The sequence below is a fragment of the Cyanistes caeruleus genome, chromosome 8 (assembly GCF_971803275.1).
Source record: "Cyanistes caeruleus chromosome 8, bCyaCae1.hap1.1, whole genome shotgun sequence".
Lineage (NCBI taxonomy): Eukaryota > Metazoa > Chordata > Aves > Passeriformes > Paridae > Cyanistes > Cyanistes caeruleus.
Window position 1 is genome coordinate 27,328,106 of NC_141708.1, and position 24,450 is coordinate 27,352,555.

The 24,450-nt window shown below is 39.3% G+C and overlaps 1 protein-coding gene across 26 annotated transcripts in view; it reads left to right on the forward strand.

The window, feature by feature from the left end:
- The window catches only part of WAPL (WAPL cohesin release factor), a 134,982-nt gene extending 123,299 nt beyond the window's left edge, over positions 1-11,683 (forward strand). For all 26 annotated transcript variants that reach the window (XM_086900874.1, XM_086900871.1, XM_086900886.1 and 23 more), the window contains 10 exons: positions 1,570-1,681; positions 2,622-2,719; positions 4,268-4,344; positions 5,544-5,719; positions 6,033-6,148; positions 6,846-7,007; positions 8,220-8,427; positions 9,605-9,693; positions 10,716-10,811; positions 11,150-11,683. In XM_086900874.1, coding sequence (XP_086757000.1) covers positions 1,570-1,681; positions 2,622-2,719; positions 4,268-4,344; positions 5,544-5,719; positions 6,033-6,148; positions 6,846-7,007; positions 8,220-8,427; positions 9,605-9,693; positions 10,716-10,811; positions 11,150-11,215 — 1,200 coding nt within the window. In that variant the 3' untranslated portion in view covers positions 11,216-11,683. The remainder of the gene's footprint in view (positions 1-1,569; positions 1,682-2,621; positions 2,720-4,267; positions 4,345-5,543; positions 5,720-6,032; positions 6,149-6,845; positions 7,008-8,219; positions 8,428-9,604; positions 9,694-10,715; positions 10,812-11,149) is intronic.
- The last annotated feature ends 12,767 nt before the right edge of the window (positions 11,684-24,450 follow it).

Consider the following 24,450-nt stretch of genomic DNA (forward strand, 5'->3'; position numbering starts at 1 on the left):
TTTTTGAATCTTACACCGATCAGGTGGAGGTGATCAATTTCTACAGACAATGTTGTTTGTGTCTCTGTCTAGAAGTTAGTCTGAACTAATTTTTGAATATTCCAAGGTTCTGTTTTCTTGATGGCTATTTACATTAAAAACATAAACCCAAAAACCGAGACGGAGGTGGGTGTGGGTTGAATTTGTTCCAGGCTCCTTGTGCTGCATTAGAAGATAAACCTGAAGAACTTGGCCTTCACCACAGCAAATGGCCCTCACCTGTCAGTGAGCACAGCCCTCTGGAGCTCCTGCTTCTGCAGATACCTCCTCTCTGTTGCATCATAACAAAAACCCTCAGGAGAGGCTTCTGTTTTCAGATGGTGAAAGAGGTTATTCTGGCTTTCACTCTCAGCATAAGGCTGAAATGTTGAGGCAACCATGTTTTGGGCCTCTGGAGTTAAAATTTTGTAGTAATTGACAAAAAATTGAGTGTAATGGAATACTTTACTCAAAAGCAAAAGGGTTACAAGGTTTCATTCCTTTTATTAAAAAGAAAAGGAGAAAAACTAGCGTCCTTATATTCTTTTAGAGTTATTTGAAGTCTTATTGCCCGCTGACAAAAGACTAATCACCATGTTCTAAATACTGTGTGGCCTTCGAGCTTTTTTGGAATTTATTTAGGAAATAACTGACCTATTGTAGATTTGCTGCTGCCAGTCTTCTCTTGATCCACACAGCACTTTGCTGACCCAAGGATGCTTCCATCTGCCCTGGAGCAATGCTGTTACTGTTATGCTCATAGTGACAGTGTGCTGCAGGGCTTGTTCCTAAAACCCAGAAACAGCTTTGGGTGGTAACTCTTGTTTATCTGATCTTCAACTTTCTTTTTCCTCCTTGGAAATCAAGTATTTTGAAAGCAAGGAAAGCAGCTGGAGATGCTGGGGGGTGGGGGGAGGGCTCCTGCTCAGACAATGGAGTGTTTGCTCAAACCTGGTGAGTACTGTTCTACTTCCATTTGCAGGGAGTGAACTTAGCTTTACTGCTGTTGAATTTAGATATGTGTTCCTCCATTTTTCTAAAGAAGTGTATTAGTAAATAGAATAAGCTTTCCTGTAGCTGTTTGGTTTAATTGCTTTATTCTGTAAGTTTAAAATTAAAAACACAAGACCCCTGCATTGGAATCAAATGTGGTCTATGAGCAGCAAAGCCAGTGTATCTGAGAGATTGAGAAGCTGTGTTCACTGGGGATTTTCTTTGTTTTTTTACTGCTTGGCTGATGTGTCCATTTACTTCTGCCACTTGTTTATTTTGATAACAAGAAACAGATGACAGGAATGTGCTTGTGTTATCTAAGCTATAAATAAAATAAAGAAAATTTGAAAATGCAAAGTACCTTTTTTATCAGTACTGCCATTTTTTTTTAAGATATGCATATTTTCCAGTCTGTTCTTGCTCCCTCTGGTGGTAGTTCTTCTCAGAACCTATACTTTCGTTTTTATGGTTTTCATATGATGTTTATTTGTATGACTTGGTATATTGGCTACAGCTGCATATGATGATTTCACTAATTCCAGAACCTCACTCTTTCAGACTGGGCATTTGGCAATGGAGACTTTACTGTCTCTCACCTCAAAGCGAGCTGGGGACTGGTTTAAAGAAGAACTGCGGCTTCTGGGCGGTCTGGATCATATTGTAGATAAAGGTATAGTGAGGATACTGCTATGACCGCATGAAAAAATAGTAAATTGTAATAAAATGCTTGCTTTTTGTAATATTCATTTCCTGTGGTTAAAAATAGAAATATTACATATTTTTCATAGCAATGTTAAAAATAAAATACACAATTCAATATCAAGTGACTGAGAAATATTAGTGATTTTAATCTGTTGCAGGTGGGTTTGAAAACAGTTTTCTTGTTAAACAGAATGTGTAGTGTGTTGCATTACAATGTATGAGAACAAAAATGGCTTAAAGCTTGGACAGAATGCTGTTGCATATCTCTGTACAGCACACTTACTCTAGAGTACAATCTCCTTTATAGTCTCCCAGAATTATTTTCAGCCCATATATTTTTAAACTAAATATACCAAAGGAAGTAAACCCTTCAAGAAGAAATGGGGGGGAGAGGAAGGGGAGGGTTGATTTCATTATTATTTCAAAGACATGTCTCAGTTACTGTGTTTTTGATCAGAATCTCCTAGGTAGGAAAAGGGACATTCCTAAATGAGTTCTTGACCTAAATAAAGTTTGGTCTTAAGTAAGCAGTGGGAGAACAAAGGAAGGATTGGAGACATGAAAGTATTCAATTTGAAGACAGTTTCAAGTTATGATTTCAGACTTGTACAGTCTGGGAAGTGTGTGCTTGTTATTGGCATGAGAAAATAAAATGTATGGTAAGGTAATTTGTAACAACAATCTCAAACTTGTAAAGACAAAATTGTAAGGTTTGTTTTTTTCATTCACTTGTAAAAAATGAAAAAAATTTGGAGTGCTGATCATGTCTTCATGATTGTTTCCTGCCATTAGAGGAGTGCAAAGTATAAAATGAGGTTGATAACAACTCTTGAGTAGCTGGTTAGTTTGTAACCTGGCTTTTGAAGACCTCTTACTTATGGAGGAAAACAACTTCTTTTTGTGTTTAGTTAAAGAATGTGTGGATCATCTAAGCAGTGATGAAAACGAAGAGAAGTTGGTTGCTTCCTTATGGGGCGCAGAGAGATGTTTACGGGTCTTAGAAAGTGTGAGTATGAGCAGATCCTTTGCATTTCTGAAAGCTGCTTCTTTAGTTCTGGTTTACACTCTTCCAGTATATAGTCACATAATAGCTCTATAAGGTTGATTTTTATTTTTTTGTAGACTGTACTAACTTTCTGATGCTTATCAGTGTTTCTGTAATGTTTGAAAATTTAATTTACTATTCTCTGGGTGTGTACTGCATTCCAAGATTATTTTTGGTAAAAATAACTAAATACAATGTGATGCTTTTTTGTAAGTTCCTGCAAAAATCTGCTGTTTATGGATTTTGTTTTCAAGGCATGAGTTTGACTCTCCAATGTGTGTCTAGTAATAACTGATCATTATAGAAGTGGGATTTTCTTAGAAGCAATAAATCAATGTTAAGAATTGCTACTTTGAACCATCAGCTGGGGAAGTGCTGAAAGAGAAAATTGCCCTAAAAGGCAAATGAGTCCTGTCATCAGTTGAATGTGTAAATGCAGATGGTAAATATTTCTTTGAGAGCTTGGAAGAAATCAAAATATGTGGAGCTTTCATAGAGTTTACTTGACAGGAATAGTGTGTGTGTGTGTTTCTCAACAATACTTTGTTTCACTGAGTCTGGTGTTTGTTATTGGTGTTACTCTGTTTCTGTTGTTATACCCTAAGAAAGCAGTAGAGCCTTGATTGCGTTCTAGCAAGACATCTCCGCACATGAGAAAACATTGGGGATCAGAGTACAGGTCAATGACTCTCACTCAACACCTTAAACCCAAATTAGAGGGCAAGTAGCTACAGTGGTCACTTGTTTTCTTTACTAAAATAGAAGGACAGACTTACAGACAGTGTTAATACAAGCTAAAAGCTGAGAAACTTGAAAAATTGTTGAAGGCTGTCTTAAAAGTTCTCCTTACCTTTCTTCTCAGCAGTGAGAAAAAAAAAATCAGAGTAATTCTCTCCTTTTATATTCAAAAGATGGAATTGCCAAGCAAGAGTAGAAGAGCCTTGTCTGGAGTTAGGATATTCAGATTTGGACTTAGGGGTGTTTTTGATGTAGTGAGATCCTTAGAAACTCGGGAGAGGGAACAAAATTCAAAACATGCTAAATCATGCAAGTCCAAGAGAAGAACTTCTGTTGTTCCTGAAAATTGATTCCAAATTTCAGTCAAGGGAATCAAGGAAAACCTTGTGTGTGATGGTTGGATGCATAATAAGCTATCAGAAATGGATTTGACGTCAAGTCCTTAAAATACCACATGTATAATTGTGTTCTGTATACACACTTGGGATACCGTAGTCCCAGAAAGTGGATTCAGGGTTCTGCCATGGCAAAACATTGTGCTGCATGGTTTCTGTGCTTTATCAGGGAAGATGGTTTTATCTTCAGTGCCACGATTACTTAGAGATGAGAACTCCAAGGAAATACTGAAAAATGAGAAGTGAAGGTTTACACTACATAATAGCCAGGAAATGTGGAACTGAATAAAGTATAGTAGTGGTAAAAGGGAATGCTTCTCTTTCAGAGAAAAAAAACTCTACTGTTTTTAATAACACTCTCTCCTTCTCTCTTTAGGTAACTGTGCATAATCCAGAAAATCAGAGCTATCTGATAGCATACAAAGACTCACAGCTCATAGTCTCCTCAGCTAAGTAAGTTGTATAAAAAAAATCCCCAAAAACCCCAGTTTTGCAAAATACCTCACATGATAGGGTAAAAAAATGAATGGTTTATACTGGAAGATTCTAGGGGTGAATAACCTGAAAATTCCCACTGTTGCTTTTCATTGAGTAAAGTTAATGTAGATGGGGGTATGGGCAACTACCTGAGTACTACCAATGTGCAGGGCTGCTGCTGTTGGGTCTGTAGCAGCTGCCAGCTGTGGATTCATCTCCTGCTGCATTAACCAGGAGCACATAAGAGGGTGAAGTGACATTTATTTATTGTGTTTTCATTATACTTAGGTGTTTACTGGAACGGAGCAGAGCAGAATTGACAGTGTAACTAAGAATTAAAATAGTGAAATTTTTTTCTTGGCATTTCTCCCTGGCAGAGGTTCTTGTACAAACACCTCTAAGCCACTTATCAATCTGGGTGAGGTCTCAGTTCGCTGGCAGAGCTTGTCTGCCTCTTGTATTGATTACTCTTCATAAGAGAGCAAATGAAGCTGAAAGTTTGACTCCGCAGACCTCATTGGAAACTTGATTTCATGGTTATAGGTTAGATATTTGGAGTATTTCTTTGAATTAAAACAAAGCAAACCACAGTTTAATATGTTACTTAAACCAGTATATACTTTTGATACTTCTGGTTTTGTTTGTGACTGAGATCAGTGCGGTGGTTTAACATAAAACTAATGTTATGCAGTAGAATTATGCGTGTGGTCCATTAGTGTTACAAGATTAGGATATTACTGCCGGGAAGTCATGTGTCATTCCTTACTGAATGGAAATAGTTCTGAGAAAAGAACAAGAGAACATTCTGGTAACACTGTCAGAATCATGTTGTGCCTTGATGGTCAGGATATGAGAGGCTGGGTTTATAGGAAGAGGAGGTATCTTTCATAAGACCATGTCATGAAGCTGGAAAGGAAAATTAACTTGCTCTTGAATTATCAAGCGGATAAAACCCTAAGATTTCCAGGTTTTTGTTTTCACAATTTTCAGTTGAGCTTATAAAAGATTTTATAGGTGATAAGTTTAGTATCTGTCCCTACAGGGTGGGTATCAGAAAAATTCTGCATAAAGCCCTGTGTTTCAGGTTTTTTCCTTGTGAAACAAGGAAACAAGTATAAAGCTAGAATGCTCTGTATATTGTGAAGATAAATTTGTTCTGCACCTTCTCCCTGCAGAGCACTGCAGCACTGTGAGGAGTTAATCCAGCGATATAATCGTGCTGAAGACAGTATCTGTTTACCAGACAATAAGTCTCTGCCTCACCAGAATGTAACTAACCATGTTGGAAAAGCTGTGGAAGACTGTATGAGGGCCATCATTGGGGTCTTGCTCAACCTGACAAATGATAATGGTAAGACAACAATTCTTTTGCACATTCTGTGGTGAAGTGTCAAATAAACCGTTAGTGCAAAATAATTTAATTTTTTTTATTGATTATGGCTTTTCCAGTCCAGTGCTCTAAAGCAGTTATCCGTGGTAGATATTTGCTTACAGCCCTCAGTAGTTTGTCTTTGCAAGCTGGGTGAGGAATTGCAAGCTATGAGATGTTCAGATGAGGGCTTGGACTGAGAGGGGGCTCATTAGAGCCAAAAGGTTTTTATTAGGCTGCTTAGCATTATAAATGTGAGTGTTCTCAGTGCTGAGCCTCTGAACTCTCTTCGCAGAATGGGGTAGTACAAAAACAGGTGAACAAGATGGTCTGATAGGCACAGCGATGAATTGTGTGCTTCAGGTTCCGAAGTTCCTACCTCAAGAACAGAGATTTGATATTCGGGTGCTGGTAAGTTCTTGTGCTTCTTACATTAACAGAAAATAATTTACCTCCTCCTTGAGCATTGAGCTGTTCTGGTTCCTCATTAAGGAATAGTTTCCCCTACAGTGTTCAGTGACCACATATGTACCTAAAGTGAGGTACATAAAGTTTTGGGAAGGATTTGGTGGGTTTGAGGGCTTTTTCCCTGAGTTTAGTGGGAAAAAGTGTACTGCCTGATGAGCAAAGATTTAGGTAAATAAGTATGTGATTTAATAATTTTGAAACATCTTTTCAATTTTGGAAATATGGTTGATATTACTGTTAGAGTTAAAAGCTTTGTCAGATTTACCTAAGCTGGGTAAAATGGGTCGAAGTGGCCTAATAGCAGCAGTGAAATTGTGTATGTGAAGGATCTCTTAAAAACATAAGCTGAGGGTTGGACACCTGAATCGCTAACCTATATATGTATAAAGGAATCCTCAGCTCCAAAAATGTTTTCATGTTCAGAATTGGAAAAACAGATTGCAGCATTGAAGGTCTCCTGTACAGGGATCTCTGTTCTATCTTTTATTTCTTTAAATCCTGATCCCCCCTTGTCTGACTGTTTCATAAGTTGTATATTCTCAGAAAGATAAGGCCAAAGTTGTTTATCTAAATAGATGTTTTGTGCTAAATTATCTTTTTTCCAATATGTGTAATCCTTTTTGACTCTCCAATGTTGCAGGGATTGGGTTTGTTGATCAATCTCGTGGAATACAGTGCCCGGAACAGGCACTGCCTTGTCAATATGGAAACATCATGTTCTTTTGACTCCTTGTGTACGGGTGAAGGAGACGAAAGCCTAAAGATAACTGGACAGATTGATGCTGTTCAGGCTTTAGTGCAGGTGAGAAGTGTTTGTCCTGCAGTAGTTCTCATTTCTCGTTATCAGACTGTCAGGGAGAGGGGAGAAATCAACAATGAAAATGTGTCAGTTTTTCTGTTTAGCATTTTGAGGAGTGGAGCAAGGTAGGGGGAAAATTGCTGCTCACAACCCTGACTTCTGCAGTGATTTCCATTACAGAAATGGCTTCCCTGGTAAAAGACAGTGGTTTAGACATCCAGTAAAACTCTTTTGTTCCCATACAATGTATTTCTGGTTTTATTCTTGCTAGATTTTGTTTTAAACTGGCTGCAAGCTACTTTTCCCTTACATACTTTGCTTCCATAATTTTTTTAAGTACTGTGTTTTTGGGACTTTAAAACTTTAAATTAAAAAGTAGGATCATCTTTTATAAAAAGTAATAAAATATAGATGTAATGATTATGGATGTGAAACAGCATTCCTAAATTGACTTAAAAAAAGAAAAAGAAATCCACCAGTAAAGTGAAAAAATTTTAAAAAATATAAATTGTTAAAAAAAAAATCCACCAGTAATTTTGGTAAATGAATTTCACCATGCAAACTAAAATGAAAAAAAATTGAAAGGGAATCACAGATGTCTTGTTTCAGTGGAGTTAATTTTATGGATGCTTTCTGCAGTTGTATTTAACTTTGTGAAACAACTGTCCAGTAGCAGACAAAAATACCAATAATGATCTTAAATATCTTAATATTTGTAGCTTGGTAAAGCAGTATTTAAAACTGGTGACTGTATGGTTTAGGAAGTAATTAATGAGAAATAAGTGCCTAATATGAGCTTCTTGGTTCATTCACATTCTTGGCTAAGTAATTTTAAATGACTCCTTCATATTTTTGCTCTAAGAAAGCCAAGAGGGAATAGTTAGCATGAAAAGAAAAGGAAAATTGGTAGAGAACAGAAATGAACAGGAAATTATGGCAGCTTTTAGTCTTCAAGCCATGTCTCAAGGAAAGGGATTAAACTTTTACGATGTCCAAGAGGAGCCTGGCAAATGGTTCAGCACCAGGCAGGGGAGGTCTTGCTGTGGAGCACACAGCTGGTGTTGGGCCAGAAGAAAAACCTATTGTTAAGAGAAGTATTGAAAGATAATTGTATTAAGGGGTAAATTGTGAACAGGAAATAAACTTAAATATATTTAAGTCAATGTGTTTAGGGTTTAATTTCTAAAGAAATTCTCCTGGAATTCCCCCCATTAGCTGTTCCTGGAGTGTGAGCGAGCGGCACAGCTGGCCGAGAGCCAGACGGACGAGCTGATTAAAGAAGCTCCCACTGCTCAGCATGATAAGAGTGGGGAATGGCAGGAGACAAGTGGGGAGATCCAGTGGGTCTCCACAGAGAAGTCAGATAGTACTGAGGAGAAGGATAAGAAGGAGGAAGATGACGAAGAACTTGACCTTAATAAAGGTACGTTGTCTGGCTGAGAAGAGCAGTGTCATGGCATAAAATCCCACCTTGTCCCCTGCTTCCTGTCTACATCCGGTCTCTAGGGCTGAGATTTCCTCAGTGTATCCCAGGTGAAACTGCTGCATAAGTAGGAACCATTCAGATGGGAAGCATGAAAAGTAGAAGTTGTTATGCTACTTTTATCTGTTTCTTAACAAACAAACAAAACAAAACCAAAAAGCAAACATCAAAAACAGACAAACAAAAATCCACCCAAAAGAAACAAACAAAGCCCCCAGACATTTTTAGGACACTCCATGTACAAAATATTCTGGAAAGGATGGCTTTTTAGGCTGTTGAGTCGTTCTTCTGGAGGAGTCCTTGAAAGTTACCTGCCTTAAGTTTGTTTTCCAGGGTTCTTGTTTCAAGCTACTTGAAAGGTTGGGGTTTTTCCCGTCCTCTCCGTATTTGCCTCTTCTGTCCCCATCTGCTTTGTGTCTGTCTTCTCCCTTCATCAGTAGTATCTGAGGTACCTGTGTAGTGCCTTAATGTGCTGCATCTTAGGTAGTTTGTTCCAGGAATTTGAGTATCTCTGACCTGTTACATAGATTGTCTCTGGAACATGGGTCTGAAACATCATTCCTTCTTGTTTAATCCTCTAATAGTAGGTGCAGTGAATGATTTAATACATCATTTTCACCTTACGTTAATAGGTGTGGTATATTACTTTTCTCCTACCTTGCTTTATATCTTTCCTCCTTTTTGTAGCTCCATCAGCTGGTGTCTGCAGTTATTTGTAGTTTTTCCCAAAATGCTGAGTCATCAGCAAAAAATGCTGTGCCTGTTATCCTTAACACAATAAACTACTTTGGGGGAAGTCTTAGAGGCATGTAGTAGCACATGAAACATTTGCATTGGTAGTTTGGGGTGTTCAGCATACAGTTTGAACATTGAAATGACAAATGACAAAATACTGTGCAACAGAATGAGTTGAAAGTGAATGAAGACCATTTTTCTTGTCAAGAATGTGCTGCTGAGTCAGTAAGTGTGGCGTTTCCTGATCTCTGAAATCTCAGTCCAAAAGCTCATTTTGTTTGAGGAAAAAGCATTCTGGGAAGTGATAATGAAGGACTGTATTTGCAGCAGTAAAAGATACCAGCTGCTTAGAGAATACAATCGACTGTTGTCTCTTTTACAGCTCTTCAGCATGCTGGGAAGCACATGGAAGACTGCATTGTGGCCTCATACACAGCATTGCTTCTAGGCTGTCTCTGCCAGGAGAGTCCAGTAAGGGAATGAGTTGATCTTAAGTCCAATTTCATGTTTAATTAACTGATAATTTGCTGTATTGAAAGAGGTTTATTAAATTGGGCTCCAGTGTGAGCAGTACATTGGTGAAGCTACACTGATGTATACAGCTTTGGGAAGAGTTGCCAGAGTTATTCCAGCCAAAACAAATTTTCTGAACATCACTGTGTTTATCAAAAACAGTTGGAATTGAATATTTGACCTCTTTTACCTTTCTCCCCTTATGTGTAGCAAAAGAATTAACTTTGGAAAGGCAGAGAAAAATTGGCTAAGCCTGTTCCTTCTCAGTAGTTTTAGTAAGCAAGTTACCATCAGACTTACTTGTTCTTTCAGTCTTCAGTTTTTTCTTCCATTGAAATCAGATGAACTTGTGTGTGTCCCTATTAGTTCAAAATAATTGTCTCAAATTGGAAATATGTAATAGGAATCTGAAGTTAAAAATGTGGAACTCCAATGGCTGAGAACTCAATAAAATCTCCTATCAAAAATATGCTCACATGAAAACGAGTTCAGACCTGCCATCAGGCTTGTCTGAATTTACCATGGTGCAGAAATGGCCTTTAAGGTGCTGTTCTGTGCCTTTGGACTCATCAGTGTCCATAACAGTTTTAGTGTTCAGAATGAGAATGACAGTGAGCTCAGTAATTCTCAACCCTTCACAGCTGTAAAGGGAGAGCCTCTCCTTGTTAGGGGAGTGATCTGCTGGGGGTTTTAGTTCTTGATAATCTTGTAGGTCCTGGGGGATGTCTGGTAGGCTTTTTTTTTTTTTTTTGAAAAATACTTCAAAAAACCAAGAATAAAAAATCATTTTAGCAATTGTTTTCTAGGAAATAAACACAGTAAAGATACGAGTATTGCTTAAAAGAGACTTAAATAATAAAGATGGCAGCAAAAGGCATCTTTATGATGTGAATATATTTGTCTTAGTGCATCTCGCATGCAGAGCATTATAGTTCTGTGCCAGAAAAATGTTTCCCAAATAAGATTGTTTTATTTCTTAGATCAATGTGACTACTGTGAGAGAGTACTTACCTGAAGGGGACTTCTCGATAATGACTGAAATGCTAAAAAAATTTCTCAGTTTTATGAACCTTACGGTAAGTAATACATGTTTCAAATTAATGTATGTAGATATTTTTGTAATTTTGTTTTCTGTTAATATTTCATGCATTTTTAAAAGCATTAACATTTTTTAGTTTGTGTCTTCATAAGAGTACAGGACAATATTCTGTTTTTTAATACTGAAGGGCCTTTTGTCTGTCATTATATTGTGATTGGCCAGGAAGATATTTCTGAATTGGCTACCTGAACCTAGTTGCTTTTACTGATGTATAATTGTAAATACCAAAATTCTGAAAATAGAATAGCTCTCAGATATTTGAAGGAGGTGCTACAAATGCTTGTTTGTTACTTGTGTTTTCTATTGCATTTCCAGTGTGCTGTTGGAACAACAGGCCAGAAATCTATCTCTAGGGTGATTGAATACTTGGAACACTGCTAGATACTTAACTTCCGCTGCAGGCACTCTAATGCTGGAGCTACCCTTAGACAAAAGAAGAAGTCATGAAAGAAGTCCTTGAAGGATATACCAAGAGCATTCATCTGTGTCATTCGTGTTCGGATTTTTAAGGCTACCTGGTCTCTTAACCATGCATTCAGCATTTTCCAAAAGACAGTTACTACATCAATCTGCAACTATCAAAAATGAGGGGAAAAAGGTTCTGAGGAAAGTAAATAAAGAAACCTTGCTGTTTATGATGCAGTGCAGTATTTAAATATTTTTGGCAGGGTTTACCCTCCCTATCTTTTTTCTTGCTTTGTTCGTGACAAGTTTCAAGGGAAAAAACTTGCTGCTGATAGTGCAACTGCTGTTTACTGTTGAGCCACTGTTTCATGCCAGCCAGGTGCAAAGGCAGCTTAGCTACTGAGGTATCAAACAAATGTTCTAATAAAGAAGTTCTGGACAGCAGCACCGCTCCTATTTGAGTTTAATTTGCTCCTGCTTTTTTTATTACTAGATTATTCCAAAATCATAAAATATAAATTTTTAAATACTTTTGTGATTTTAACTACTGTCTATATTTAAAATTTGTTGGAATCCAAAGAGGCGAGGATTGGATAGTTTATTTTTTATACTGTTTTGATTGAAATTAGGTCGTTGAACTATTTCTCAGTTCTAAAACTCCCGTGGCCCACGTACTGTAACCTGCTAGACCATAACGCTTTGTAGTTCCAAGAGCATGCAGACCCATAAACACACAAAGCCATTGAGGGTATGTTATCCACAAAAAGAATAGTGACTGTAAAAATTTGTGCCCTGTTTAAAATGCAAATAAAATAAAGAAAGAAAGAAAAAAATATATTTAAAAAACTCTCAATCCCAGGGTAGTTTACACTTCTGATAAGCAAAAACTTTGAAATGCTGTTTTAATTTGTGTCCAGGAAGAACTCAAGGTGTGTTTTATAATGTTGAATACAATTAATTTGGATGTTTTAGGGGTAAGAATTTTGAAGAAGCTAAAACACCAATGGGGATTAATGTTTCCAGCTGACATAATCTTTCTATTTCATCCTTCTGTAGTATGACAGAGTTGAAATGCATACAACACAAAGCCTTAAATTGCTGATATAGCTAAGATTTTGTTCAGTCTGAGGTCTAGTTCACAGCAAAGCATTGTGTTTGAGGACTTAAGTGGAACAAAGAATCCCAGAAAATACATGACTTTTTTAACAATTTTTTTCTTGCACTCACTATTCAGACCAACAGAATTGATTATTAATTATTTTTATTAAGGTGGTCTTGAATATTTGCAGACTGTTCTGCGATCTGCTTCGTTGACATTTTTAAATACCTGTATAGGTAGTTACATCATGTTACTCCATTGAATTTGTAAAACTTGAAGCCATAAAAATATTAGTTCTATGTATAATGAGGGGGAAATAACAGGAAATCTAACCTGCTTTTAGATCTTGTGTTATCTCCATGTATAAAGTTAAGAACTTGTGCTTTTGTATCAGTGCCAGCTGTAAATTTTTTACATACAGTGGCTGCCTTCTATGTCTTCCTATTTTTGATAATGCAGATTGTTGGGAATTCTGTAAGGAAGTAACTGATTAACGGCAAAAATCTTATGTTGGTCATATTTTTTTGCATTTTCTCTCATCACCTTCTAAAAGTTAGTGTATCAGTGTAACTTAGAAAAGTTTTTGAGGTTGTGTTCCCCTTCTTTAAAACAAACCAAAACGGTATTGAGAGAGAGGGAAAAGGTGTATGTAAGTGATCTACATCAGGAGGAAATTATGAAATATTTGGCCTATCTAGTTTTTGGATTTTAGACATTTTCACATATATAATGAGATTTCAAATTGTTTATGTAGTTTTCTGTGGAGAGATGGCAAGAGAAAAGAAGATGCAAAATACATTGATGGGGGAAAGCAGGGACAACTACCTTTCTTTGTTACACTGGTAATTGTTTGGGAATTGATTTACCTCAGTGTTTAACAGGTTTTTTTTTTTAAATGTAACTAATTGTCAAGCACTGACAAATGCAGATTTTTTTTTTTTTTTTTGAGGGTGGGGGGAGAAATCACCCTGTGAACTGCAGTGCATTTTTGTGTGTTAGACCCTCAAATAACTCTGCATTAAAGGGTACTTGAGGTCAACTTGCAAATTAAAGTTTTAAAGTAACATTTTTTCCATTGTAAATATTTGTGTAAATACTCTCAATTGGAAATTAGAACAGTAGAGTACTTTTCTGAATCCAATCCTATTTTTATTTTATACAGTATTTCTCAGCTGTGATCTTTGGAGCAAAAGCCAACGGCAGGAAAAATAGTTTGTACCAGTTTCATGAAGTATGTCTTTGGGTTTTTGTAAATAATTTTAACTCAAATAAAATTGCTACTTTCAATACATATCTTGTGTTTTAACATGCAATAAAACACTCCTCTGAGTGATTGCAGAAAGAAGGCAGTGTCAGGTAAATTGCTAAAAGAAAAAATGAAAAAAAAAAAGTATGAAAAAATTATAAAATAGCATCCTGAATGTAGCGCTTTGCTTTTCACCTGTGTGTTGGGACAACGAAATTCAGTGCCTGGACCTGAGGCTGTGGTCAGTCAAACCAGCCAGGGCTGGAAATTTTCTGGAGATGCTGTGTCTCTTGGTGCATTTTGGAGTTGTCTGCACAAGTTGATCTTCCAGTAACAACTCTGGAGAGCTGTAGTCAGAATAACCTAAATGTGATAGAGCACAGGGAAAATGGCACAGTTCTTACGGTGAGACTTTTCACATCATGGGGGGTGTTAATGGCTTTCTTAAGTGAAAAGGGAGGAAATTGCCATGAATGTTGCTCTGTTTCTTGATTAATATGAATGATGCTTTAATTTCAGGATGGGTTTTTTTCTCCCATGCCTTTTTCCTTAATTGGTACAACTAGCTATGGGTACAATATGCAATAATTCATGAACTGTAACGCCAGTTGAATGTGATGTGTCATCTCATTGCCACTTGGAACAAGCAGCAGCATAATGTAACCTTTTCTGTGCTGTAAGGGAACAGTACTGAAGTTTGAAACATGGAACAGTGTGTTATTAGTGTGTACTGTAAGAGGCAAATGCAGCTTTATATAAGCAAACGTTTTTTAAAAATCTGGTAGATTTCCTCTTATTTTGTTGGTAGTTGTGTAATGGAAGCATTGTGTGAGAATGCTTAGGGGTGACATCATTATTTTCATATTTAACAGGATGATTGTGAAGGTTTTACAGAAGATTTGGGAGTCAAAGCCTTTCTCATAAATGATTTCAATCTTTTTTGAAATGCTTGATTTGCATAGGAGGAAGTGATGTGTATGGCACTGATTTATCTCATGTTTCCTTTCTGGACATCGCTAAGCAGAAGCCAGAGTACACTTGTTTTGCTGGGGCTGTAACCAGGCAAGCCCACATGGCTTTTCCAGTAAAGTTTCTTTTCATGAATGTGGTACTTTTCTTGTTTAAAAGGCATGGAAAACCAAAAATGTGAATTTGAGGTCAAAAGATAAAGAGAACTTAGGTAACTGCCACTCTACTGCATCAAGCCTGCCCTTATATAGGATGGCCTGTTAATTGGGTTTTTGAAGATAATGAGATTGGAATTTTCCCTGAATTCTGCTAGCCAAGTGTTTTCAAAACCAGGCCACTGTAATTTTTGATGCTGCTGCTTCTCTTCCTCTGTGTAATATGTTAATTTGTCTTTGGACGAAGGACATTTCTGGGTTCTTTCAGCTGTGAGCAACAGATGCCTTTCATACATACTCTTTTTTTACTTGCCCTAAAGGTCCCTATCGAAGGGATTGTAATTTCTTAAGATGTGCAGCATCAGTAGGTTCAGATAGTCTTACTGCAAATAAAAATGAAACCATTACAAATAATGCAACTGTAGATGTCCTTACCCAAGGGTAGATTAGTTTACTAATGCCACTGGATCTTTATTCCAGCAGTGCAAACTGAACTGAATTTGCAGCTATAGGTTGTGCTGCAGCTTGCCACGACACATCTGTGTGTGACAGCAGTGCTGTGGTGTTGCAGAGGGGGCTGTAAGGAGCCCTGGGAGTAGCAGCTTTGCTGGGAGGAAAGGGAGCTGCTCTGGAGAGAGCCTGACATCTGAGAGGCAGATGTGCCCCATCTATCGCCTACTGTCTTCAGACTGTATCTCCACATCTCCTAAACTGCAACTTGAGCTTCCAGTTCATCACTTTGGAGGCCAAAGACTTTTTCTCTCTGTGTGTGGAAAGCCATCTTGGTAAATAATGAAGAGTTGTGCAGGCAGTAGTACCTGTCTTGGGAATTCTGGTCTGTTAGGTGGATCAGAGTTACTTAAAGGAAGGTTCATTGAACTTTTACACAATAGAATCAGGTGATAGCTAAAAGGGGACTCTCCTTAGGGCGAAAGAATAACAGGAACTTTATTAGATACACTGCTTAATGTGGGAATCCTTTAAATTTCCTGTCTTATAACAGAAGATTTAGTTGTATCTCTGCTTTTAGGTTTTTAAAAGTGGAGAGGAAGAGTGTTAATCTGGAGTGTGAAGTAGATTAAATGATGTCCTTCCACCTGTAAAGCTAACCCTGTGATTATGTCCTAGAACAACAGTTATTTTGTTTCTCAGTGTTTCCAGCACATAAGGCATGAAAACCAAGGTCAAAGGCATTACTGCAGAAGTCTGAATGGGAAAGTGAAGGAAGGAGTTGATTTTGTCTGATACCATTCAGGACCCCTGCACACACCTCTGGGAATGATGCCAGAGTTTTGGAACTGTGGGGTTTTGTTCATGTATTGTTGGCCTCTTACCCCAAACATATGTCTCTTAAAAGCATATCTGGTGCAAAAAAGTTATAAAATATCCAGGCCGAGTTGTTTTCTGATCTACGGTTAAATTTATAGTCTGAATTGAATTGCAAGTCTCAAGGAAAACTTGGAGTAAGATCAGTTTGTGTCATAGCTCTGTGCTGAGGCATGAATTTGGGTTCAAATCTTGATATCCAGCTTACTGAGCCTTAAAAAGTGGTTCAGTAATGTGCTATATAAAACTGCTGTGTAACATCTGGTGTCATTTTGCTGGCTCATATTTTAAATTTTTGTCTTCCTTTGACAAGGAATTTTGAAGAAAAGTTATTTTACCCAGAATAAAAACACCTAGGTTGAAGTGCTATAATGAAATTATACTTTAGCAGCAGAAATTAAACATTGTAAATTAGATAGAAGTGATACAATTATTGTTTGTAGCCTCTTTTGCCGTAACTATTTTTAAAACTTGATTGTAAATTTTTAGTAAGGAAAAAAAATCATGTTTTTAGTGGAAAAATCTGATTGGAATTTGTATGCTGAGTATATTCATTAATCTCAAACATCTGGTTTCGGAATGGAGCTTCATATTGCAAAACAATGGTTTTTTATTTATGTTACCTTAGATTACATTGAGAGCCTTACTGAGAGGCATTTGTGAGAACAAATTTGCAGCTATTTTAGCTCAGATAATCATACAAGTTCCCCCTTATTTTTAAGGTAGGTTATAATGGTTATTTCAGGTATAATTTCAAATGTGAGACAAAAGCAAACATACAGGACTTCAAGTCATTTATGTATGTACATAAATGACATGTACATCCAGTCTAGGACTGTAAAAAAAAACACCAAAAAACAAAACCTAAAATCATTCTGTTGAAAGAACTAAATTCTGATGCTTCTCACAAGAAGAGAAATCTACATCATTATCCAGGTGTTGTTACACAATGTTAAGAGGTTTATACAAAGATGAACTGTGTGTTAATTTTATGTACTATTTGTGGTTAGCCTTCAGAAGTTCTCAGCAGAACTAGTTTGTGCTATTTGACTACCATACATGATACAGCTTCAGCTTTTTTTTAAATCTGAAAATCCTGTAGAATGGATGTTGCTTTGGTTTCTGAACTTTGCTATCTGGGACCAAGTGAAGCAGCTCTTGAACCACAGGTATCTACATAATCCCACTCTTCTCCACAGATTTTGCCTGGTCAGTTTTCACAATTCTCAATTCAAAGCCTGCTAAGCTCAGTCAGTCCTTCACTGAGGTGATGTCTTTAAAGCTGAGCTCAGTCTGTACCTTTCTCTGCGAGAAACCCTCAGCAAATGCTGAGTTCTCAGCAAGACCCAAAGCGCTCTTGCGTCAGCGAGGCTCGGGGAGCGGGGCACGGTGCCAGAGCCATGGCCAGGAGCTGGCGTGTGCACAAGGGGTTTGCTCAGGTCACTGGCAGCAGCCGTCTCGGCCTCTGCCTGTTCACAAACAGCTCGAGCTGTTCACAAAGGAGGAATCTGAATTGGAAGTGGGGGAGGGCACCTGCTCAGGCTGTTTCTACACCAGGTCTTCTGATACCAGAACTCCCCCATGTTTCCCAGGCTGATTTCAAAGCCCATCTGTGTGCTGAGCCATTGTGAGCCTCATTCCAGTGAGAGCAGCACATGGCACTGTTGCAATGTGCTTTCGTTCCTGGGCCTAAGGAAGAAAATACATACATTAAGATTCCAGAAATTATACAGCCAGAGGCCAGAAGGAGTTTCTATGAGCTCAGATTTCACAAACTACTGTCATGTGTGAGATTCTACTTAGACTTTGTCAGTATGTGGTTTGCTTTCCCAAACCTCTTTGAGAGACAGAGGTCATCTTCCTTTCAAACAGGATTATAGGCATATGCAAGACAAAGATGTCTGAAAGAGCAGGACTCTTCAGTACATTGTAGTCACTATTTTAATGGATGAAGTTTCCACAACACCAGTAAATGTCTAATTATTTCAGAAGCATATGGAATTTTTTATGTCCTGGAGATAAATTAAGAATTGTAAAGATTCAGACTTGTAAAACGATGTTTCAGCGATAGCACGCTAAAAAGTTGTCATCTGCCTGTGACCAACAGTGGGGAAGGAAAATAAATACCCTTGGTTAACAGACTTTCCCTGGAGATGAAGTCAGAGACACAGAGGTCTGATGGAATGAAGAACCATCATGGAAGTTACAATATCAAAAGCTGGATCAGCAGCTGGGCCTGGTGTGTGGTTGCACAGCACTCCCTGTTCTGAAGCATCAAGTATTTCTTGGAAGAGCCAGGTGCTGCTGAAGGCTCTGAGGGTCCCTGGATGGGTGAGCAATTGGCCCATGAGTGTGTTTCCCAAATGATATTCCAGGAGTACCGCATGCTGTCTAGGGTTAAGTTGCAGAACATATCACCTACAAGCAGGTGCCTTGGAGATTCCATACACTGCTCAACCAGAAGCAATTTCTTGCAACACTGAGAACTTGGCTGGATAAGCTGAGGTCAGTGTTCTGCTCAAGGTTTGGCAGTGCATGGTGTAAAATCTGCAGACTTCAGCTCTCATAAAGTTGTTGTCCAGGACAACACTGACACTCAGCTGCCAGGTGCCTTCCTTGGAAGCTGCTTTGCTGTCTTCATTAAATGCAATTCAAAATGGTGGTACATGCCTATGAAATTTCTGTACATCATTCTCTCTTCATCTTCCCCTCTCATTTCAATATCACTGCTGAAGGAAGATTTTATAAGGGAGAAGTCCTTTGCAAGAGTACCTGAGAGTTGTTCTTCAGCACCAGGAAGAAACTGATTCTAGAATTTCTCTTCTACTCTGGGAGCTGGTGAGGAGAGAGGAGGGGATGTGAACCATCCTGGTCTAAAAAGACTCTTAAATCGCTACTGTTCCAGAATGCTGAAGTGTGCTTCTATCAGTCTAAGGTCCAGGCTGTATCATGGCACTTGGTTTATTGCCCACCTTTCCAGTGTCAATTCCACAGAAACACTGAGTACATACGAAGTTTGGAATCCTGGATTTTCACACCACAGAAAGAACCAGCATTCTATTGCATTACACAGCAGTAGTAGAAAATAGATTTACTCAGGAGTGAATGCAGCAGCCATGATGTCCAGTTGTAAGAACAGATACTAGAGTAGAACTGTGGTTATTTGAGATGCTGTGAAAAGCATGAAACTCATAATCTTTTGATGTCAGTGTTTCAGAACAACTATCATAAGCATCAAACTGCAAGGAAGATTACAGGTATTTTGCTTCTTTTACTTTCATGAGGAGAGAACCAGGAGGCACACAAATCTTAACAAGACAGCTTCCAATCTGTCTTGCCAAAACAAGCTCAAGATCCTGAGCTCAAAAGTGACAAAATTTCATTAGCAGGTTTCATGCTGAGTCCTTCATCTTTGTAGAAACACAGTACCTGGAAGTATGTTGTGCTCTGGCTCCTCTGATCACCCCTGAAGCTGGCAGTAGCCCCCAGGAATTATCTTGTTGAGTTTCTGTGGCTCTCAAAACACTTGAAGGGTTGTTCTGGAGTCCTGTCTCTGTGATGCTCTGCCCATGGCAGTGGGGGAGAGCTGAGCTCTGCCTGCTGTGCGTGTGTGGGCTAAGGAGATGAGTGTGTGTCTGTGCTGGGCTCCAGAGTGCTTTGTTTTTGCAAGGAACTCTGTAAATGTACCTGGAGCCTTTCAAGGGGGATGCGGCACAGGCAGAGCAGAGTTCCCTGCTACTCTGAAGCTGCACTATTGCTTAATGCTGCCCTGATCACACTGGCTGGGAATTGCTCATGTTACTGCTAACAGGTACCACTCTGGTCAGACTGCAGGAGTGTTCATAGGAGATCTTCTGAACATATGGATTGGTGGTAATAATGTGGGATTTGGGATGGGAATATGAGGCTCTATGAAAGGTAAGTAATAAGGTGTTAAATTGTGTCCTGGATGGGGTTAAATGGATTATCAAACATGAGAAAAGCCACCAGACCTTCTGGAGTAAACAGGTGACTTTATGAAAGAGATGTATGTAATGTTTCCTTGCAGTACTTCTGCTTAAATACAGGATTTACTAAGGAAACATCCCCACCAGTGTCTGCCAGACACACAGTGCTCTGCTCTTACTGTTTGTCACTATTTGCAGAGGATCTCAAGACAGAGAGTGCACTGATTAAAAATAGACTTCTTGGAAACTTAGTGGAGGGAGAAATGTCTGTCAAAGCAAGAACTGTGTACTTATGAAAAGAACTATCAATCACTTTCGGTGTGGACCAAGAGCCCTGAAGCAACTCAGCAAGTGACTGTGCTTTATAACATGTCACTTGCAGTTGGAACTAGAAGAAAGACTGACTTCAGAAAGAGCTTCAGAAACAGTCCTACCATCCACAGGCTAGCAAGTTTAACCTCCTTCCAAAAGAAATTGCTTAAAGTTACACACTGTAATAAAACGGTACAGTACTTGGCTAAATTTTGGGAGGAACAAGCGAAACTGTAAGGATTGCTTAAACTCCAGAGGAGCTTTTAAGTAAGCAGGCAGGTATGACATAGATAATATAAAACTATTCAAATGTTTGTTGGGAGAAACTCTGGAGATCATCTCGTCCAGCCTTGTTCTCGAAGCTTGTTCAGGTGAGCCCTAGCTTTGTCCCACCAAGTCTTGAAAATCTCTAATGATGGAGATTTCACAGGCTCTCTTGGGAATCCACACCAGGGCTATGCTTCTCTCCTAGAGAAAAAAAAATAGTAAGATGTACTTGTCAAGTTTAAAAAAGAAAAAAAAAAAACAAACAAAAAACCCCAAAAAAACAAAAACAAAACCACCCCACCACACATAGAAAAAACTAAACCAAAACAACAGTTTTCACTAAAGCCTCCTCAAGCTCTTAAGCTGTGGAGAGAGAAAAAAGTCTTCTATTGGACTGATAACCCTCACTCCAAGGGTTTAAAAGAGAAGAGCTGAGCAGAAACAGCAGTTTGATCCCTTCGGGAAAGAAGGACTCTGCTGAGTTACCACCGGCTGTGGGCCGAGTGCTGCGCTGTTGGGTGGGCTCATGACTGCCCTGACAAGAGGAGGGGCTGGCTGGGAAGGGGTGGGGAACGCGGGCGCTCGGCAATCTTGGGGTTTGAGTGCTTGTGGTCAGATACAAATCTGAGTGCTCAGAGCTGCGCAGACTGTAGGCAATGACAGCCTGATTGGAAGCCCAATGAACTTGTCACTGGTAAGTAATCCACGGGAGGAAAAATAGCTCTGTACTACAGCAGGTTAAACTGCAAATTAACTGTTGCCTGCGGGGGTGAGTCTGACTATTCAGCTCCAACAGAGGGCAGAACGACAGTCGTAGCATTAGGTGTAATTAGGAAACAAATAGAAGAAGAAAACAGGAACCATCTTTGTATCATAGGATGCATCCCTGATGTTGCCTTGTTCAGAACGCAGTGTGGATTTTAGGAAATAGCAAGACACAGATACTTTATCTTCTTTTTTTCTGCTTTATACACTAATTCATCAGCAGTGTGGAATAGCCAGAAGAGGTTAAATAGCCCAGAATTCTTCAGCTTGAAGAAGAAATAATGACTGGCACCAGTAACAACAAAAAAAATCCACTAAGATGTGGAAAACATGAATAGAAAATGACTGCTTCTCCCAGCACTCTCCTTTGTTCTTGTAGCAGGGAGCCCAGTGCAATTACCAGGTAACAGATTTTGAAATAAGCAAAAGGAAGTACACTTTAACACAGGACAGAATTAAACTGTGGAAATTAAACTGTTGTACTGCCCCACAATCCTGGGAACAGTTTGTGCTGAATAGTAGCCTTTGCATGCCAAGCAGCTGAAGCGCACAGCAGTGCATGAGGGAGCAGCATCAGCTCTCTGCTTTCTCTAAGTTCTCTCTCCTTTCAAATTTTGTCCCAGGCCCTGCTGGCTCTGCTGTTCCTTGGAGGCAGCACCATGGCAGTGTGCACTCGCAGCACAGGCAGCTTTATCGCACCCTAATTCCTCAGTTACCCAGCAGTGTCCCAGACACTGTTTCAGGATTAGCTTCTGCTTCAGGATTAGCTTGGTTTAAAGAGTCACGGCTGGCTGCCAGTCCTGGAGAGGCACAGTGGCCAGGCCCTGCCTCCCTCCATGGGGAAGGGAGAGGGTTTCCATCCCACTGCTTGGGTGGTAGCATGGGTCTTTTCCCATTTCTTCCATACTTCTGGCATGTATTTTCCAGAGCTCACCACATGCCTCTTTATTCCCTTCCTGCTTCTTTTCTAGCTCTAATTTCCCTTCACCTCTCTGCTTTCTCCCAGCCTCCACATGCCTGTCACTCCTTGCATAAATAACTTGTATTCTTTTCAAAAATAATCCAAGTCTCCTCTGAATAATCTGCTACACTCAGATTGCGTTTCCAAAAATACTAAACAAATGCCAAAGACAGACAGACATGCCTTGGCAGCAAATCTTGCTCGCCCTTTGACCCTGGCTGGAGATGGCCTCAGTGCGGCGGTCAGGCGGATCCCCTAGAGCAGTGCGGGTGCCACCAGTCCGGGCTGGTGGGGTCTCTCCTCAGCCAGCCCTCTGCTGCTCCCCGCTTGGTGCGCCACGCGTGCCTTTCGGGGGAGCTCAGCTCTTTGCTCAGCCCTGATTTCCCTGCGGCAGCCTCGGTGACAGGGAGGAATGGGAGATGGATGTGCAGCCCCGGGGCTCAGCGTGGGGCAGCCGGAGCAGCTCCCGAGCGCGCTGCCAGGAGCCGGGCTCGGGGCACTCCGAACGCTGACAACAGCAGTTCACATCCCCAAAAAAGCGGCACCTCTGAGCTCAACCCCTGCACTGCCACACGCTGCTTGTTCCGAGTCCATCCAAGGATGTGGGAGGGCTCTGGCACAGTTAGCAAAGTCAGGCTTAATTGCACGTGAAAGTGACCCAAATTCAAGCAGCTGCTGACAGAAATGTATACTGCTCTGCTCCACGGCCAGCTCTGGGTTAATTATTACGGATCAGTATTTTTAGTAAGCATTTGCAATAGATTCGGTGTGTCTGAAACCTTGTTCCCATGGAAGTTCATCACAATGTCACGTATTTCATTAATTTTAACCTTTATTCTATGCAATTAGTAGAAATGTTTCTAAATACCTCTTTGCTTTTTTTTTTCCTGCCCCCTCCCCACTGGGAAGGCTAAACAATGGTGTGAGTTCTAGGCACATTTTCTAACATCACAGAAGGGTGAGTTTGGCCAGGATATAAATATAAATCCTTAGAAGGCAGGAGGCAGGAAGAGTTGGTTTACAACAAGATGGCGATTCTGTCAAAGAAATGTATAAATGTCTAAAGTTAAATTCAATAAATAATCTGTTCTTCTACCAATAAGAAATATACACTTTTAAAAACAAATTGAAAAAATAATTGCAACGTTTGCAGTATTTCCTACAAAAGAGAGAAAAATCCTTAAGCAGTGACAGCTCTTAGTATAATTTGCCTAATTCCATACACTGATTTACATGTAAGAGTACATTGCTATGACAACTTTTAAATCTTGCTAAATTCTGTTCTTACTATTTCCATTTTTCTTTTCTTGCTGAACTTTCTAAAGTGTCCTGTAGTCTGGGATCTCTTCCACACACAAGGACCTTAAATCCTGTAACTCTGAGTGCAGTTTGAGTACTACTGTGACCACAGAGTAGTTTTAAAGCTTGTTACCCTCATAATCTTGTTAATCAAGAAAGAGAAAACATACTACATATGTGTGTGTGTATATATATATATATACAAAGCCAAGAATTTATTGTTAGTATGTCTGAAATCTTAACTTTAAAAGTCATTATTAGTCCAGACCTAATTATTACAGGAAAAATACTTCAGCACAGAAAGAACTGCAATAATAATAATAATGTAACAATACAGCTAAGTCTCTCATACAGTTCCAGTTCTTGCCCCTTTCCTGGTGTTGCACTCACCCTGCCACTTCTCAGGGTCCTAATGTTTCTGCCTTCAGTGTGGTGGCAGGGGTGCCAAGGCTGTTCACCAGCACATGAGGTCTTTTGGCCGGGAGGGATGTGATCATGGCTGCACCTTTCTTGCTCCAGGATCCACTTGGGATCTTTTTTATGTTTGCCAACAAACATTAACACCTGGCTGCTTCATCACTGGTTTGCAACCCAGCATATCTGAATTTGCTGATGGTGGAACCTCATTCTTTGTTCTGTTATGCTTGAAAAGGTGGTTTTGTCTAGGTCTGTGTTTTTAATGGAAAACAATGGTTGGTGTGTTTGTAGCTATGAGGTTTCCAGTGGCAAGCCTGTGCCTCATCTTTTGTTATCTTATTCCTGTACTCCTCCCCACTGCATCCTGTGCCTCCTCCTCTCAAGGACTCTGCAACCACCCCAGGTCTGTGTTTTCTCCACGAGACATCATTTATACTGTTTATATCTT